The following is an 18,830-nucleotide window of genomic DNA, read 5'->3' as shown; positions in this document are numbered from 1 at the left end:
TTTCCTTTGCTGTGCAGAAATTTTTAGTTTTTTAGTTAGTCCCACTTATGTATTTTTGCTTTTATTGCCTCTGTTTTTGGTGTTAAATCCAAAACAGTCATTACCAAGACAGATATGAAGGAGCCAACCCCCTGTGTTTTCTTCTGGATCTTTTATGGTTTTAGGTCTTACACTCAAGTCTTTAAATCCATTCTGAGTTGATTTTTGTGTACAGTATAACATAAGGGTCCAGTTTAATTCTTTTGCATGTGGCTATCTAGTGTTCCCAGCACCATTTATTGAAGAGCCTGTCCTTTCTACATTGTATATTCTTGACTCCTTTGTCAAAAATTAATTGACCATGAATTATTTCTGGACTCTCTATTCTGTACCATTGATTTACACTTCTGTTTTTATGCCAATACCATACTGTTTTGATTATTATAGCTTTGTAATACAGTTTGAAATCAGAGAGTGTGATGCCTCCAGCTTTGTTCTTCTTGCTCAGTATACTTTGCCTATTCAGGGTCTTTTGTGGTTCCATACAAATTTTAGGATTTTTAAGAAATTTCTGTGAAAGATGCCACTGGAATTTTGGTAGGTATTACATTGAATCTGTAGATTGCCCTGGGTAGTCTGAATGTTTTAACACTATTGATTCTTCTGATCCATGAGCACATAATATCTTCCCATTTATTCTGTCCTCTGCATTTCTTTCATCAATGTTTTCAGGTCTCTGGTGTACAGATCTTTCTCATCCTTGGTTAAATTTATTCCTAAGTAATGGGTTCTTTTTGATGGTACTATAAGTGGGATTGTTTTCTGAATTTTTCTTTATGATACCTCATCGTTAGTGTATGGAAACACAGTTGATTCTTGTATATTGATTTTGTATCCTAGAGTCTTAAGGATTTTCTCTATAGAATGTCATCTACAAACAGAGATAATTTTACATTCTTTCTTCCCAATTTGGATGCCTTTTATTTCTTTTTATTGCCTGATTTCTCTGGCTAGGACTTCCAGTACTACGTTGAATAAAAGTGGCGAGAGTGGGCATCCTTATCTTGTTCCTGATCTTAAAGGAAAAGCTTTCAGCTTTTCACTTTTGGGTGTGATGTTGGATGTGGGCTTCACATAATTAGCCTTTATTATGTTGAGGTATGTTCCTTCTATACCCAGTATTTGAGTTTTTGATCATGACAGCATTTTGAATTTTGTCAAATGCTTTTTCCACATCTATTGATATGATCATATGATTTTTATCCTTCATTTTGTTAATGTAGTTTATCACGTTAATTGATTTGCATATGTTGAACCATCTTTGCATCCCAAAATAAATCCCACTTGATTGTGGTATATGATCCTTTAATGTACTGTTGAATTCAGTTTGCTAATTATTTGTTGAGTATTTTTGCATGTATCTTCATCAGGGATATTGGTGTGTAATTTTCTTTTCTAGTAGTGTCTTTGTCTGACTTGATCTTTTCAATTGTCTTTCTAGTCTCTATTTATTTCCATTCTGATCTTTATTTCCTTTTTCTAATTTTGAGCTTCCTTTTTTCTTTATCTAGTTCCTTGATATGTAAAGTTAGAATATATATTGGATTTTTCTTTTTTCTTAGTGTAGATGTTTATTGTTATAAAATTCCTTCTTAAAACTGTTTTTGCTGTAACCCGTAAGTAGTGATATGTTGTGTTTCCATTTTCATTTGTCTCAAGTTATTTCTTGATTTTAAAAAATTTCTTCTTTGAGGGCTTCCCTGGTGGCACAGTGGTTGAGAGTCCACCTGTTGGTGCAGGGGACATGGGTTCGTGCCCCAGTCCAGGAAGATCCCACATGCTGCGGAGCGGCTGGGCCCGTGAGCCATGGCTGCTGAGCCTGTGTGTCCAGAGCCTGTGCTCCGCAACAGGAGAGGCCACAGCAGAGAGAGGCCTGCGTACCGCAAAAAAAAAAAAAAAATTTCTTCTTTGAGCCATTGGTTGTTCAGGAGTGTATTGTTCAATCTCCACACACTTATGCATTTTCCAGGTTTTCTCTTGTAATCGATATCTAGTTTTGTACCATTGTGGTCAGAAAAGATACTTGATATGATTTCAGTTTCTTAAATTTGTTAGGACTTGCTTTGTCACCTAGCATGATCTATCCTAAAAAACGTTCCATGTGTGCTTGAGAAGAATGTATTCTGCTGCTTTTGATGGACTGTTCTGTATATATCTATTAGGTCCCTCTTATGTAACATGTAGTTTACATCCTTTATTTCCTCACTGATTTTCTAATCTGGATGATCTGTCCATTGTTGAAAGCAGTGTATTGAAGCCCTGTACTATTACTCTATTGCAGACTATTTCCCCCTTCAGATCTATTAATATTTGTTTTATATATTTAGGTGCACCTATCTTGGGTACATAGATATTTACAATTGTCATATCCTCTTGATGAACGGATCCCTTTATCATTATATAAGGATCCTCATTGTCTTTTATGTATCTTTTAAAATTAATTTTTATTGGAGTAGAGTTGCTTTACAATGTTGCATTAGTTTCTGCTGAACAGCAAAATGAATCAGCTATATGTATACATATATCCCCTCTTTTCTGGATTTCCTTCACATTTAGGTCACCACAGAGCATTGAGTAGAGTTCCCTGTGCTATACAGTAGGTTCTCATTAGTTATCTATTTTACACATAGTATCAATAGTGTATATATGTCAATCCCAGTCTCCCAGTTCCTTCCACACCCTCCCTTTCCCCCTTGGTATCCATACATTTGTTCTAGATTCCAAATATATGCATTAATATACGATATTTTTCTCTTTCTGACTTACTTCACTCTGTGTGATAATCTCTAGGTCCATCCACCTCATTACAAATACCTCAATTTCGTTCCTTTTTATGGCTGAGTAATATTCCATTGTATATATGTGCCACATCTTCTTTATTCATTTATCTGTCGATGGACACTTAGGTTGCTTCCATGTCCTGTTTATTGTAAATAGTGCTGCAGTGAACATTGGGGTGCATGTGTCTTTTTGAATTATGGTTTTCACTGGATATATGCCCAGTAGTGGGATTGCTGGGTCATGTCTCCTGTTACAGTTTTTGGTTTAAAGTATATTTTGTCTGAGATAAGTGTAGCTTCCCCTACTTTCTTTTGGTTTCCATTTACATAGGACATCTTTTTCCATCCCTTCACTTTCAATCTTGTGTGTCTTTGAAGCAGAAACCAACCTCTTTTAGATGTCATATAGTTGGGTCTTATTCTTTTTCTCCATTTAACCACCCTGTCTTTTGGCAAATTTAGTTTATTTACATTTAAAGTAATTGTTGATAGGTGTGAACATACTGTTGCCATTTTGGTAATTGTTTTCTGGTTGATTTGTAGTTCCTTTGTTCCTTTCTTTTTCTCTTGCTCTCCTCCTTTATGATTTGATGATTTTTTCATAATGATGTGCATTGATTTCTTTATCACTTGTTTATCTAAAGTTTTTGTTTGGGGAATTACCGTAAAGCTTACGTGAAGCATCTTATGCTTGTAACAGGCTGTTTTAAGCTGATAACTTAACTTTGAGTAACAAAAAACTCTACATTTTTATGCTCCCCCTCCACACATTTTATGTTTTTGTTGTCAAAATTTACATGTTTTTGTCCCATGTATTCATTAACAAATTATAATATAGTTTTTTCTAGTACTTTTGTTTTTTAACCTTTATACTAGAGTTGTAAATGGTTTACCCACTATAATATTAGCATATTCTGAATTTAACTATATTTGCCAGCTAGTTTTATACTTTTATATATTTTCATTTTAATAATTGGCATCCTTTTGTTTCAGCTTAAGGACTCCCTTCTTAGCTAGTTTCTGAATCTCTTTCAGAGGGAGTTGCTGGGTTTGTGGCTGTATATTCGGTGGAGGGAAGTGCAGGAGCCTACTATGTCACCACTTTGGGTACTCCTCAGTTTTCTTAAAATGAAAATTTTAATGATATAAATTTCTTTCTAGATGCTACTTTCATTCATTAAATTATTCATCAAAATTTTAAAGAATGCCCACTAGGCCTTATAATAGGTGCTTGGGATACATCTAAATAAAACAAACTATTCTGTGTTTGTGAGGCTTACATTCTATCAGAGAAAAACAAGCAGTAAATTTGCACTTTAACTACATCCTAACTAGATTCAATATAATATTCTCAATATTATATAGTCCTGTGTATTTTCTAATTTTCATTGTGATTTCTTTTTTGGCCTAGGGACCAGGGATTATGGTCACAGAATGTAGCCTTAATAATCCTTGTTCTTTGATATTTGATGAAACCTGCTTTCTCAGTAAAAATATGGGCAGTTAAAACAATGTTTTATGTTGGGCTAAAAAGAAAATATATTCTTCTGTTGTTTTTTATGTGGCCTTTAGATAAGCACTGTTAATTCTATTGTTTTAATTTGTTTTTGCTTATATATTATGGAATTGTATTAAAATCTTCCATGATCTTTTTCACTGTCAGTTTTTTTTCTTGGAATTCTGCTTGTTTTGGACATATATTATGAAGGCACATTATCAGGTGCTTTCAAGTTCATAATTTTTGTCTTTCTGTTGAATCGTTCCTTTTATGATTAGGGTGGACTAACTCTATGTATAATAATTCTTCTTTCCTGAGACTTACATACTTTTGAAAATATATATTCCAGCTTTCTTTCAGCTAATTTTGGCTAATTAGTTTATTTTTTATCTTTTTATTTTGTTTCTCTGCACCACTAGGTTTTAGTATACATTTTTTTTTTTAACAACCTTACAGTTTCTGTCCTTAGAGGGTGAGCTTAGTCTATTCAAATTTATTATGATTACTTGCATCTTTTTTCAAATCAAAGATGTTATTGATTATAGCATGCATCATTATTTTGTATATGTATGTTAAGTATCCATTACATGCTTAAAAATTCATAATTATCCTTCTCTTGAATTGTTTGTTTTTTTGTGTTTATGTAAGACCTGCTTTATATGTAATACCTAATACTGCTCATTTAAACTATGACACGATACCTTTAAAATAATCTTACATATGGAACACAGTTGTTGCAGTCTGTGTAAGTCTTTGGTTGCCAGTGTCAGAAATTCAAATGAATTTAAGCAAAAGGGGGATTTATTAACTCTTGTAAGTGAGAAGTACAGGGCTTTTCTGGCTTTAGGTATGGGTAGCTTTAGGGCTTATGCAATGTCACTAGGACTCTTTCTCTCTCCCTGCCTTAACCCTACTTTCCTCAGTTCTGGATTTTATTATCAGGCTTTATTTTCCATTTACCGAAGGAAAGTGATCACTGCTATTTCTAGGATTTTGGTGTCCTTAAAGCTTATGGTCTATCTTGTGTTATGCAGCATTTTAATGTCAAATGCTAGGGAAGACTTTTATACCTAGTTGGGGCACTTTGCTTTTTCTGAACTGGTTATGGTGGCCTGTGGGCTTGTACATTCCAAAGTGCTATGCTTGGTCATGTGCTCAGCTCTGGAATGTAAGGGAGGATACACTGTGATAGGCACCCCTACTAGGTCTACATGGATAGTGGGAGGTTTGGTTCCTCAAAGGAACAACCAGATGAGGTTACCAATGAATAGAAAAGAGATGCTAGAAAGGCAAATATCATGTAAATGTACAATGCATTCCTTATCAGGTCATCAGACTTCTCATCAGAAATTTAAATGAAGATGTGAGACTACTATACTTTCAACACTATCACTGTCTATGATTGATCTTTCTTCTCAACTTCTAATAGATCAGTCAGCTGTAACCTACCAGACTAGATCCCTTTCCCTCCATGGTCAAGTCCTATCAGCTTCACTTTCTGAAATTTCTGGAATCTGCTCATTCTTTTAATCTGCCATTGATACTCTAATCCAATCTATAGTTCTCTCTTTAATCTATCAATATTAAATCCTTACTAATCTATCTATATCTACTCTGGTTCCCTTTCAGTCTTTTCTCCACATTGCAGTGTAGTGATCTGTTCAAGATGTAAATTTCATTATGTGTTTCCTGTTCCTCAACTATACCTCAAACTTTTATTTATTTATTCATTTTTTTCCTTTTTTTTTTTTTTTTTTGAGGTACGCGGGCCTCTCACCGCCGTGGCCTCTCCTGCTGCAGAGCACAGGCTCTGGACGTGCAGGCTCAGCGGCCATGGCTCACGGACCCAGCCGCTCCGTGGCACGGGGGATTCTCCCAGACCGGGTCACGAACCCGTGTCCCCCTGCATCGGCAGGTGGACTCCCAACCACTGCACCACCAGGGAAGCCCTACCTCAAACTTTTAAAATCTTTCATGGAGAGAAATTCTTAGATAGATTTGCATCTGGCCCTTCATCACCTCTTCAGCTATTTTTGCACAAGCATTCCCTTTTGTATAATTAAATTGTACATTCTCATCATACTGTCCACCTCTCCTTTTAACACTTGTGATAATTACAGTTTTACATCCCATATGAGTATTTGATGAATGTCTGAATTCTCCACTAGACTATGAAAGCAGATACCTTGTCTTTGTCTGTTTTCTGTCATTTAATTTCACTACCTAGAATGTGAAGGATTCTATTTATTTATAGTAGGAAATAAATATTTATTTAATTAATTAACTGATCGATTGCTGTAAAGAGACCTCCATGGTCACTAGGACAATTTATTTGTTCAAAATCCAGCTCCAAGAGCTTTCTGGTCAATTGATTTTGGATTTAGGCCCTCTAATATAATCTGACTTGGAAGTTTATAGAGAATATTGTGTAGCTATCAAATGACAAGTGTGGGGATGTTTCAAGTATCTGTCAACACATTCATGTAAAATCATATGAAAGGAAGATTCAGACTATAAAGCGGTAAAGATACACTGATTGAAATCAGCAAGGAGTAGAACATTGGACTGGTTGGATATCTTTTTTCCCCACTTGCAACATAATAAGTTACTTATCTAATTGAAACCCTCATTTTCCTTTTGTGCTTTTCTGTTTCTTACATTTTGTTGGGTTTAAAGATGTATTTGCTGTTTTGGATACTTGCTTTGAGAAAAGAAGCAGGGAGTTTCTACTGCGTTCTACCTCAGGAAGCAAAGACCAATGCCTAGAGTCAATATTGTACTGAGTAGACCAGGGTTAGGGCAGGACTATTTCTCTCCAGCCTTGGGTACCATAATGGTAAAAATAGTTTGCCATGGGGTGGGAGGACAGGCTCTTCTCATCCTTTCTTCTATACTAGGACTGGACCCCTTCTTCTTTTTATACTTTCTTTAGTTTTTTCCTTCTTAGGTATGGATAATCTACTCCCCCTGCGGTTCCCTTGGGACAGCTGCGTGGGTGAAAATGAAATGACTATATGAATAAAGAGGAAAAGAAAAATTTAACTAATATAAATAAGTTAGTTTCTTTTTTACTGTAAAGAGGTCTGGGTTCACAGTTTATATCTAATACCAACCAAAATTGAAGTATCAGTAATTTCTTTGACTAATAGCATTGCTAACATCAAAGTTTTTGGAGATTGCTTAAGAAAATTGTGCATGAGTTGGCTTAGCTGTGAAGTAGAATTTATATAGTTTAGTAAATTTATAACATACTTTTTACATCTATTAAGTGAATTAATAGAGAAAAGACAAGTTGATAGCGTTAGAAGCAAAGGAAAAATGTTAGGAGTAGTAATGAGAGGACATAGCATTTTGGTAAATATACTGAAAATATACCTGAAGAATTTGATCATAATCTAACTGACAGTTTTCAATACTAGTTTGACCTTTTTTCCCTTCACTTTCCTTTTTTAAAAAAAAAATTTTTTTATTGGAGTGTAGTTGCCTGACAATGTTGTGTTAGTTTCTGCTGTACAGTGAAGTGAATCAGCTATATGTATACATATATCCCCTCTTTTTTGGATTTCCTTCCCATTTTGGTTACCACAGAGCACTGAGTAGAATTCCCTGTGCTATATAGCAGGTTCTCATTAGTTATCTGTTTTATACCCAGTAGTGTATATATGTCAATTACAATCTTCCAGTTCATCCCACCTTCCCCTTTCCCCCTTGGTGACCATACATTTATTCTCTTGCTCTGTCTCTCTATTTCTGCTTTGCAAATAGGTTCATCTGTACCATTTTTCTAGATTCCACACATATGCATTAATATATATTTGTTTTTCCCTTTCTGACTTAGTTCACTCTGTATGACAGTCTCTAGGTCCATCCACGTCTCTACAAATGGCCCAGTTTTGTTCCTTTTTATGGCTGATAGTCCACTGTTTATATCTTCTGTATCCATTTATCTGTCAATCGGCATTTAGGATGCTTCCATGTCCTGGCTATTGTAAATAGTGCTGCAGTGAACATTGGAGTGCATGTGTCTTTTTGAATTATGGTTTTCTCTGAGTATATGCCCAGTCGTAGGATTGCTGGGTCATCTGGTAGTTCTGTCTTTAGTTTTTTAAGGAACCTCCATACTGTTCTCCATAGTGGCTGTGTCTATTTACATTCCCACCAACAGTGCAAGAGAGTTCCCTTTTCTCCAGACCCTTTCCAGCATTTATTGTTTGTAGATTTTTTGATGATGGCCATTCTTGTGAGGTGATACCTCATTGTAGTTTTGATTTGTATTTCTCTAATAATTAGTGATGTTGAGCATCTTTTCATGTGTTTGTTGGCCATCTGTATGTTTTCTTTGGAGAAATGTCTATTTAGGTCTTTCACCCATTTTTTGATTGGGTTTTTTGTTTTTTTGATATTGAACTGCATGAGCTGTTTGTATATTTTGGAGATAAATCCCTTCTCAATTGCTTCGTTTGCAAATATTTTCTCCCACTGTGAGGGTTGTCTTTTCGTCTTGTTTATGGTTTCCTTTGCTGTGCAAAAGCTTTTAAGTTTCATTAGGTCCCATTTGTTTATTTTTGTTTTTATTTTCATTGCTCTAGGAGGTGGGTCAAAAAAGATCTTGTTGTGATTTGTCATAGAGTGTTCTTATGTTTACCTCTAAGAGTTTTATAGTGTCCATTCTTTCATTTAGGTCTCTAATCCATTTTGAGTTTATTTTTGCGTATTGTGTTGATTTCATTCTTTTACAGGTAGCTGTCCAGTTTTCCCAGCATCACTTATTGAAGAGACTCTCTTTTCTCCATTGTATATCCTTGTCTCCTTTGTCGTAGATTAGTAGAACATAGGTGCATGGGTTTATCTTCAGGCTTTCTATTCTGTTCCATTGATCTGTATTTCTTTCTTTGTGCCAGTACTATACTGTCTTGATTACTGTAGCTTTGTAGTATAGTTTGAAGTCAGGGAGTCTGATTACTCCAGCTCCGTTTTTCTTTCTCAAGATTGCTTTGGCTATTTGGGGTCTTCTGTGTTTCCATAGAAGTTGTACAATTTTTTTGTTTTAATTCTGTGAAAAATGCCATTGGTAATTTGATAGGGATTGCATTGAATCTGTAGATTGCCTTGGGTAGTATAGTCATTTTCACAATATTGATTCTTCCAATCCAAGAACATGGTATATCTCTCCATTTGTTTATGTCATCTTTGATTTCTTTCATCAGTGTCTTATAGTTTTCTGAGTACAGGTCTTTTACCACCTTATGTAGGTTTATTCATAGGTATTTTATTCTTTTTGTTGCTGTGGTAAATGGGAGTGTTTCCTTAATTTCTCTTTCTGATCTTCCATTGTTAGTGTACAGGAAGGAATGCAAGAGATTTTTGTGTATTAATTTTGTATTCTGCCACTTTACCACCAAATTAATTGATTAGCTTTAGTAGTTTTCTGGTGGCATCTTTAGGATTTTCTATGTATAGTATCATGTCATCTGCAAACAGTGACAGTTTTACTTCTTCTTTTCCAATTTGTATTCCTTTTATTTCTTTTTCTTCTCTGATTGCCATGGCTAGGACTTCCAAAACTATGTTGAATAATAGTGGCGAGAGTGGACATCCTTGTCTTGTTCCTGATTGTAGAGGAAATGCTTTCAGTTTTTCACCATTGAGAATGATGTTTGCTGTGGGTTTGTCATATATGGCCTTTATTATGTTGAGGTAGGTTCCCTCTCTGCCCACTTTCTGGAGAGTTTTTATCATAAATGGGTGTTGACTTCTGTTGAAAGCTTTTTCTGCATCTATTGAGATGATCATATAGTTTTCTTTAATTCGTTAATATGGTGTATCACGTTGATTAATTTGTGTATATTGAAGAATCCTTGCATCTCTGGGATAAATCCCACTTGATCATGGTGTGTGATCCTTTTAATGTGTTGTTGGATTCTGTTTGCTAGTATTTTGTTGAGGATTTTTGTGTCCATGTTCATCAGTGATATTGGTCTGTAATTTTACTTTTTTGTGATATCTTTGTCTGGTTTTGGTATCAGGGTGATGGTGGCCTTGTTAAATGAGCATGGGAGTGTTCCTTCCTCTCCAATTTTTTGGAAGAGTTTGAGAAGGATGGGTGTTAGCTCTTCTCTAAATGTTTGATAGAATTCACATGTGAAGCCATCTGGTCCTGGACTTCTGTTTGTTGGAAGATTTTTTATTGCAGTTTCAATTTCATTACTTGTGATTGGTCTGCTTATATTTTCTATTTCTTCCTGGTTCAGTCTTATAAGTTTGTACCTTTCTAAGAATTTGTCCATTTCTTCCAGGTTGTCCATTTCTTCCAGGTTGTCCATTTTATTGGCATAGAGTTGCTTGTAGTAGTCTCTTAGGATGCTTTGTATTTCTGTGGTGTCAGTTGTAATTTCTCCTTTTTCATTTCTAACTTCATTGATTTGAGTCCTCTCCCTTTTTTACTTGATGAGTCTCGCTAAAGGTTTACCAATTTTGTTTATTTTCTCAAAGAAACAGCTTTTATTTTCATTGATTTATGCTATTGTTTTCTTCATTTCTATTTCATTTATTTCTGCTCTGATCTTTATGATTTCTTTCCTCTACTAACTTTGAGTTTTGTTTGTTCTTCTTTCTCTAGTTGCTTAGGTATAAGGTTAGGTTGTTTATTTGAGATTTTTCTTGTTTCTTGAGGTAGGAATGTATTGTTATAAACTTCCCTCTTAGAACTGCTTTTGCTGCATCCCATAGGTTTTGGGTTGTCATGTTTTCATTGCCCTTTATTTCTATGTATTTTTTGGTTTCCTCTTCGATGTCTTCAGTGATCTTTTGGTTATTTCGCAGTGTATTGTCTAGCCTCCATGTGGTTGTGTTTTTTCCAGTTTTTTTTCCTGTAATTGATTTCTAATCTCATAGCGTTGTAGCATTGTGGTTGGAAAAGATGCTCCGTATGATTTAAATTTTCTTAAATTTACTGAGGCTTGATTTGTGACCCAAGAAGTGATCTGTCCTGGAGAGTGTTCCATGTGTGCTTGAGAAGAAAGTGTATTCTGCTGCTTTCGGGTGGAATGTCCTATAAATATCAATTATGTCTATCTGATCTGTTGTGTCAATTAAAGCTTTGTTTCCTTATTAGCTTTCTGTCTGGATGATCTGTCCATTGGTGTAAATGGGGTGTTAAAGTTCCCCACTATTAATGTGTTACTGTCGATTTCCCCTTTTATGGCTGTTAGCATTTTCCTATGTATTGAGGAGCCCCTATGTTGGGTGCATAAATATTTACAATTATTATAGCTTCTTCTTGGATTGATCCCTGGATCATTGTGTAGTGTCCTTCCTTGTCTCTTGTAACAGTCTTTATTTTAAAGTCTAATTCATCTGATATGAGTATTGCTACTCTAGCTTTCTTTTGATTTCTTTTTGCATGGAATATCTTTTTCCATCCCCTCACTTTCAGTCTGTATGTGTCCCTAGGTCTGAAGTGGGTCTCTTGTAGATAGCATATATGTGGGTCTTGTTTTTGTATCCATTCAGCCAGCCTGTGTCTTTTGGTTGGAGCATTTAATCCATTTACATTTAAGGTAGTCATTGATATGTATGTTCCTATTACCATTTTCTTAATTGTTTTGCATTTGTTTTTGTAGGTCTTTTTCTTCTCTTATGTTTCCTGCCTGGAGAAGTTCCTTTAGCATTTGCTGTAAAGCTAGTTTGGTGGTGCTGAATTCTCCTAGCTTTTGCTTAACTGTAAAGCTTTTGATTTCTCCATCAGCCTGAATGAGATCCTTGCTGGGTAGAGTAATCTTGGTTGTAGGTGTTTCCCTTTTAGCACTTTAAATATATCCTGCCCCTCCCTCCTGGCCTCCAGAGTTTCTGCTGATAAATCAGCTGATAACCTTATGGGGATTCCCTTGTATGTTCTTTGTTGCTTTTCCCTTGCTGCTTTTAATATTTTTTCTTTGAATTTAATTTTTGTTAGTTTGAATGATAGGTATCGTGGCATGTTTCTCCTTGGGTTCATCCTGTATGGAACTCTCTGTGCTTCCTGACTTGGGTGGCTGTTTCCTTTCGCATATTAGGGAAGTTTTCGAGGATAATCTCTTCAAATAGTTTCTCAGACCCTTTCTCTTTCTCTTCTTCTTCTGGGACACCTATCATTTGAATGTTGGTTTAACTCTCTGTGCTTCCTGACTTGGGTGGCTATTTCCTTTCGCATATTAGGGAAGTTTTCGAGGATAATCTCTTCAAATAGTTTCTCAGACCCTTTCTCTTTCTCTTCTTCTTCTGGGACACCTATCATTTGAATGTTGGTGTGTTTAATGTTGTCTGCAAGGTCTCTTAGACAGTCCTCATTTCTTTTCATTCTTTTATCTTTATTCTGCTCCTTAGCAAATATTTCCATCATTCTATCATCCAGCTCACTTATCTGTTCTTCTGCCTCAGTTATTCTGCTATTGGTTCCTTCTAGTGTAGTTTTCACTTGAGTTATTGTGTTGTTCATCTCTGTTTGTTCTTTAGTTCTTCTAGGTCCTTGTTAAACATTTCTTGTATTTTCTCGATCCATGCCTCCATTCTATTTCCCAGATTTTGGATCATCTTTACTATCATTACTCTGCATTCTTTTTTAGGGAGCTTGCCTATTTTCCTCTTCATTTATTTTGTCTTATAGGTTTTTACCTTGCTCCTTCATCTGTAACATATTTTTTTGTCATCTCATTTTTTTTGATGAGTATGGCTGTGTTCCTGTCTTGCTGGTTGTTTGGCCTGAGATGTCCAGCACTGGAGTTTGCAGGCAGTTGGGTGGTGCCAGGTCTTGGTGCCGAGATGAGGAACTCTGGGAGAGCTCACACTGATTAATATTCCCTGGGGCCTGAAGTTCTCTGTTAGTCCAGCAGCTTGAACTTGGCACTCCCATCACAGGAGCTCAGGCCCAACCCCTGGCCTGGTCATACAGGGGCACCTCCCATCCCCTTAGGTGTCAGTACTAGCGCCCAGTAGGTGCTCTGTGAGAATTGTTCTGATGCATACTTGTGTACTTGTGAGGAGATGCGAACTGCACGTTCTTCTACTCCGTCATCTTGACTCCGTTTCCCCTGGGTCATCCTGGGGAAGACGGATTGAAGCCAGGAGAAAGCTAGAGCATAGGAGACCTGTCAGAGGCTTGTTCGATGAAATCAGGTAAAGGATGGCGACATTCTGTACCTGGGCTTTACCCATGGTGGGGCAGTGGGCACCTTGGGCAGCCAAGGTGCGCTTCCACCTCTCACTGTTGATTATCCTTCCTGTAAGCACCTGGACATTTCTGCAAAATCGGCTCCTCAGACCAGCCAGATAGCTTCCATCAGCTCTTTCAAAGCTGGAGGAGGAACAGGTTGTGCAGGCTTTGGGTTCAGCTTGGCTAGTCTATCCCAAAAGGAATAGCATGTGTTTTGGGGAACACAAAGGGATGCTTTTCTCTTTCATAGTTATGACACTATGGTTATAAGGGACTTCATGTGTCTTCTACAATAGCAAAGAGAGGAACACACTATTTTCTTTCATTTCCAATATGCTAATTGGTACAAACTGCTCTCAAAGGTATCTGCATGCCAAACCGAGAGATTCTATCTGCATATTCCACTGAAGATTAAGTAGCCTGTTACAGATCCTTATTTCTTTGATGGTTGTTGAGCTGCACCCCACTGGCCTACAAGACCTCTACTTGCCCAGCTTCAAGACTGGAGATAGAGCTCGGAGTTAGTGACAGAGACATTAGTGTTTGATGGATGGGGGAGCATACATGTCTGAATCAAGGTCCTGGAGCAACACCCCACAGTTTGTGGTGGACAGTGGACAGGACGTTGTGGCTGACTTTGCTGGGGGGATGGAGGGAATCCTTTCAGTTTCCTTTAAACATCATCCTGACAAACACTTAACACAGTGCCTTGCCTATTCTAGCTTCTTGATAAATAAATATTGGTTAGTTGAATGAATAAAGGAATAAATGAATGAAGAGTAAATAGTTGAATGGCAACATTCTAGACCTTCACAATATGAATAAATATACATGTCAACTTCTCTTATCAAGATTTGAATACAAAGTAATCTTTTAATAATTTAGATAATGTAGATGAGATGATTGATTTGATTTAAGAATTTGAAGAGTGGAATTTTCTTAAGTTGGATTACTGTATCTAAAATGCAAATGGTAAGTAATAAAATGAAGTAAGATAACTTGAAATTGAAATGAGCTTATGTTATGAGATACATACTCTTTAATTTAGGAATAGTTGATTGCTAGGCTCAGGAGATGATTTTTTAAAGACTTTATTCTCTTTCTAACTTGATTTATTTTAGAATTTTGCCAAGTAGAAGTTGTTTTGAATTTTCTACTTAACGTGAATCAGTGTTCACTTCTGAATTATCATAGATTTTAATTTAGCAAAATTCAATCAATGGATTATAGTATATATCATTTATTGGGTTTAATGCTATATATCCAGCAAATAGGTTCCCCTACATTTGGATCTATGTGATTGATATAATCTGTTGGTTTCCATGTTTGAATATTTGAGTATGGTTTATGGTAAAGAGTGTGGGCTGTGGTGTCACACTTGAGTTTCAATCCCCAATCTGCTGCTACTTAGTGAACAAATTATTCAACTTGTTAAACCTTAGAAGCATCTTGTATAAAATGGAGGTGATACCTACCATAAGAGGTTCTTAGTCCAGTGTCTGGGATATAGTAGGCATTCAGTAATTGGGAACAACTATTGTTTTCCTCATTCTCTTTTGTTCTGCAGCTTTCCCCGTAAATAACCCAGATAAAGATGCAAGACATGTAATAAAAGTGGTAAGTATTGCTCTTTAATTTGTGTTTCACATATATTTGACATTTTAATTTTCTGCTTCATTCATTTCATTTTTGTAAAAATGTTTCTCACCTTTAGTTTTCATAATTTTAATTAACAATACATCTAATATTATATATTTTCACATTATTAAAATGTAAAGACTGGAGAATTTTGTTCTTCTGCATTGACATTTATCATCCTTGTATCTTATCTAGCTCTCTATCTTCTGCCTTTCTTTTCCTCTCTGCTCTAGATGATAAAGTCCTTAAAGGCAGGAATGAGGTTTTATTTTTGTTTGTATCCCCTGTGGCTAGTACTATGAACAAAATATTGTAGACACTCAGTAAAGATTCATGTATGAATGAACCACCAGGGTAGTTTGCAGTGTATCCACCCTGTTATACATGTTAGTACACATTGAGTGTCTGTGTACGTGTACAGTTCTTAGTGTTTTTAGTAAGTTCTTTCCATAAGAAGACTACTTTCTCATGTCTAAGACTGTAGAGATAGCATTACAAAATGTTAAAAATGAGGTTCTTTGTTTATTTAGTGCTTTTCTGAGATTTTTGTGATTCAAGTACTATTATATATTACATATGTATACTCATTTTCACAGTTGAAATACCAATTCCATCTTTAAAATTTTTTTCTAATAAAGTTAACTTTTCTTTTATAGGAATATCAAGAAAATGGCCCATTATTTTCAGAACTTAAATTTTATCAAAGAGCGGCCAAAAGAGACTGTAGTAAGTAAAATTAGCAAAGTAAGCTACTTCCATATATATGTTTGCTAAAGTGGCTGTTAATATTTTTGTCTTTTTCTGGCCTTATGGAAAATTCTTTTCAATTAGGAATTTTTATTGTAAAATGATAGTTAACTGTTATATAAAAACAAGACAGATGGTATACAAATCTTGATATTATATACATAATTGGTTATATATTTCAAGTAAAAGTTATTTCTTTTACTTTACATAAAATGCTGGATTGTTGACCTAAGCTACCAAGAGTTCTCTAGGTATAAAAGATAGTAAAATGAAATTGTTTCTTTCACAAAAAACCATTTGGATAAAAAGGATATAAGGAAAAGACAATAAAATGGGCAGTAGATTATAAAGAAAAGGAATGACCATAGAATAGATTCGGGCATAGTGTATGGAAATGATTAAACATTAAGATGATTTAGAAAATAAGTTAAAAATGTTAAATATTTGTATGTTGAGTAATTAATTGGAGCTGGATATCAGATGTAAGAACTACCAGTTAGAGGATTGGAATATGAAATAAATATGAGCAGAGCTAAGAAGAAAAAAAGCATGTTATAAATACTGTATGATATAAATGGACTAGTAAAGCTTAAAGGAAATTGATATGAGTATAATTAAGGTCCTTTACATTATGTTTAGGAAAGAGAATGATGAGTCTAACCTCAATAATTAACTTTGTTTTCTTTAACAACCTTCTGAGCATTAAGACTATAGTCGTTACTAACTGCTTAAACTATGTCAGAGTGACAAACAGAATCCATTAGACTTCATCGCTTATCAGTAGAGCTGTCTTAAACATTAAGCATATATGGTAGAAAAATGAAAAATTAAATAAGCTGCCTGATTAAGTGGATTTGATTTTTTTAAACAAAATTTAATCAAAACAGTTTCAGTGCAACAGTTTCAGAGTAAGATGATTTTTCTGCCCAACTTTTATTTATTTATTTTGACTACTGTGGCTTTAGACTTTTAGTAATATTGAAGAAAAAGCTGTCTTTCTACTGATCCTTTGGTGGTTAACATATTTTATATTCAAAAATGTAACAAACATGAAAGGGAATTAATTTTTTTAATGAATAGAAACATTTGTGTAAATGATATCAATGCATTTTATGACTATGCTATTTTTGTTTCTGTTTTTTATTGCATATTTTATTTTTTATATTAAAAAAAGTTTTTTGGAGTATAGTGGATTTACAATGTTGTGTTAGTTTCTGCTATACAGCAAAGTGAATCATATATACATATATATATTATATATATATATCTACTGTTTTTTAGATTCTTTTCCCATATAGGTCATTACAGAGTCTTGAGTAGAGTGACTATGACTATTTTTGTTTTGGTTATAACTGATTTAAAATTTTAAAATGTTAGAAATCCGTGTATGCTTTTATGTTAATTATAGTGATAAATAGAATTTGCAACTATTAGCTAGATATATTTGATTTTTAAAAAATGTTTTTAGGAAGGTCTAATTTCTATTTAAGTTAGCTAAATAAGTTTAAACATCTACGCAAAAGTAAGAAATACCTTTCTAAAAAAGTATACCTTTTTTCCTGTGAAATTTGTCTTTGCAGTCAAAAAATGGATAGAACTCAAACAGCTTGATTATTTAGGAATTCCTCAGTTTTATGGATCTGGTATTGCTGAATTCAAGGGAAAAAGGTAAAATGGAATTATTATAATCAAATATTGTCCTGTAACTGTTTCTCATGTGGTCTATTAGTTATTTGTTGCTATATAACTAATGACCTAAAATGTGGTGGCTTATAATGACAAACTAATATTACCTTAGTTTCTGTGGGTCAGTTATCTATGTATAAATGGCTTCCCTAGATGGTTCTTGCTCAGGCCTTCTCATGAGGATATAGTCAGATGTCTTTTGGGCTGTAGTCTTCTCAAGGCTCGACTGGGGAAAGTTCTGCTTTCAAAATCACTCATGTGGCTATTGGCAGGCCTAAGAGGATCAGCTTTTAAATTCTCTCACGTGATTGTTGGCAGGCCTCACTTCCTCACCATGTAGGTCTCTCCACAGGGTGCCTGAGTGTCATAAAGGCATGGCAGCTGGCTTGCAGTAATTGAAAGAGAGAGAGAAGGAGAAAGAGCACACACAAGAGCATGCATCCAAAACGAAAGTCACAGTCCTTTTATAACCTAATTGTAGACGTGATAGCCCATCATTTCTATTGTGTTCTCTTTGCTAGAAGCAAGTCATTAAGTCTACCCCATAGTCAAGAGAGGAGATCTAATTAAGCTCCATCTCTTGAGAGGCACAACCAAAAATTTGTAGAAATGTTTTTAAACTCACCAAACATGGCTAGTCATCACATATAAATAATTAATAGTAGTGATTTTAAAAAAATGTCATTTGTTAGGTACCCATTTTGTTCTTTCAGTAGCCTTTTAAGATAGGTGATAATATTTCTTTTCCTAGGGGAGAAGATAGGCTGAGGTCAGTGCTTTGCCTAAATGGTCTTTAAATGCTATAAATTTTTTTAAAAAATGAACAAACAGTAATCTTGAAACAAAGTAAAGGGCTACCTATAGGGGAGTGAATGGCTGAGTAAACCATGGTACATCTATATCATGTAATACTATGCAGCCCATTAAAGGAATCAATTAAAGCTCTACCAGTTGATTTGGAAGGATTTCAATGAGATATTATTGAAAAAAGTATGATGCAGAAAAGTTCATATAATTAGATTGCATTTTTGTCAAAAAAATACAAAAATTCCTATGTGTATTTGTGTGTGTGTATACATAGATAGATATAGAATTGGGGCAGATATGAAGGGAAGAAAAGGGGCGGGGAGAGGTCCCAAACAGAAAAGAAAAAGAAGACATACATTTAGGAAAACACATGTTTATAAATGTATAGAGAAAGTAAATATGATTTTATAAGGTCAAGAAACAAATATAAATAAAATCTTCTGTA

The 18,830-nt window shown here is 35.0% G+C and overlaps 1 protein-coding gene across 11 annotated transcripts in view; it reads left to right on the top strand.

Moving 5' to 3' along the window:
- VRK2 (VRK serine/threonine kinase 2) overlaps positions 1–18,830 on the top strand; it is a 97,369-nt gene that overhangs the window by 25,964 nt on the left and 52,575 nt on the right. For all 11 annotated transcript variants that reach the window (XM_033407261.2, XM_033407259.2, XM_033407264.2 and 8 more), the window contains 3 exons: positions 15,075–15,124; positions 15,802–15,871; positions 17,473–17,560. In XM_033407261.2, the coding sequence (XP_033263152.1) occupies positions 15,075–15,124; positions 15,802–15,871; positions 17,473–17,560 (208 nt within the window). The remainder of the gene's footprint in view (positions 1–15,074; positions 15,125–15,801; positions 15,872–17,472; positions 17,561–18,830) is intronic.

Source organism: Orcinus orca, chromosome 13 (assembly GCF_937001465.1).
Source record: "Orcinus orca chromosome 13, mOrcOrc1.1, whole genome shotgun sequence".
Lineage (NCBI taxonomy): Eukaryota > Metazoa > Chordata > Mammalia > Artiodactyla > Delphinidae > Orcinus > Orcinus orca.
Note: the sequence above shows the minus strand (reverse complement) of the source record. Positions and strands in the feature narration are given on the sequence as shown.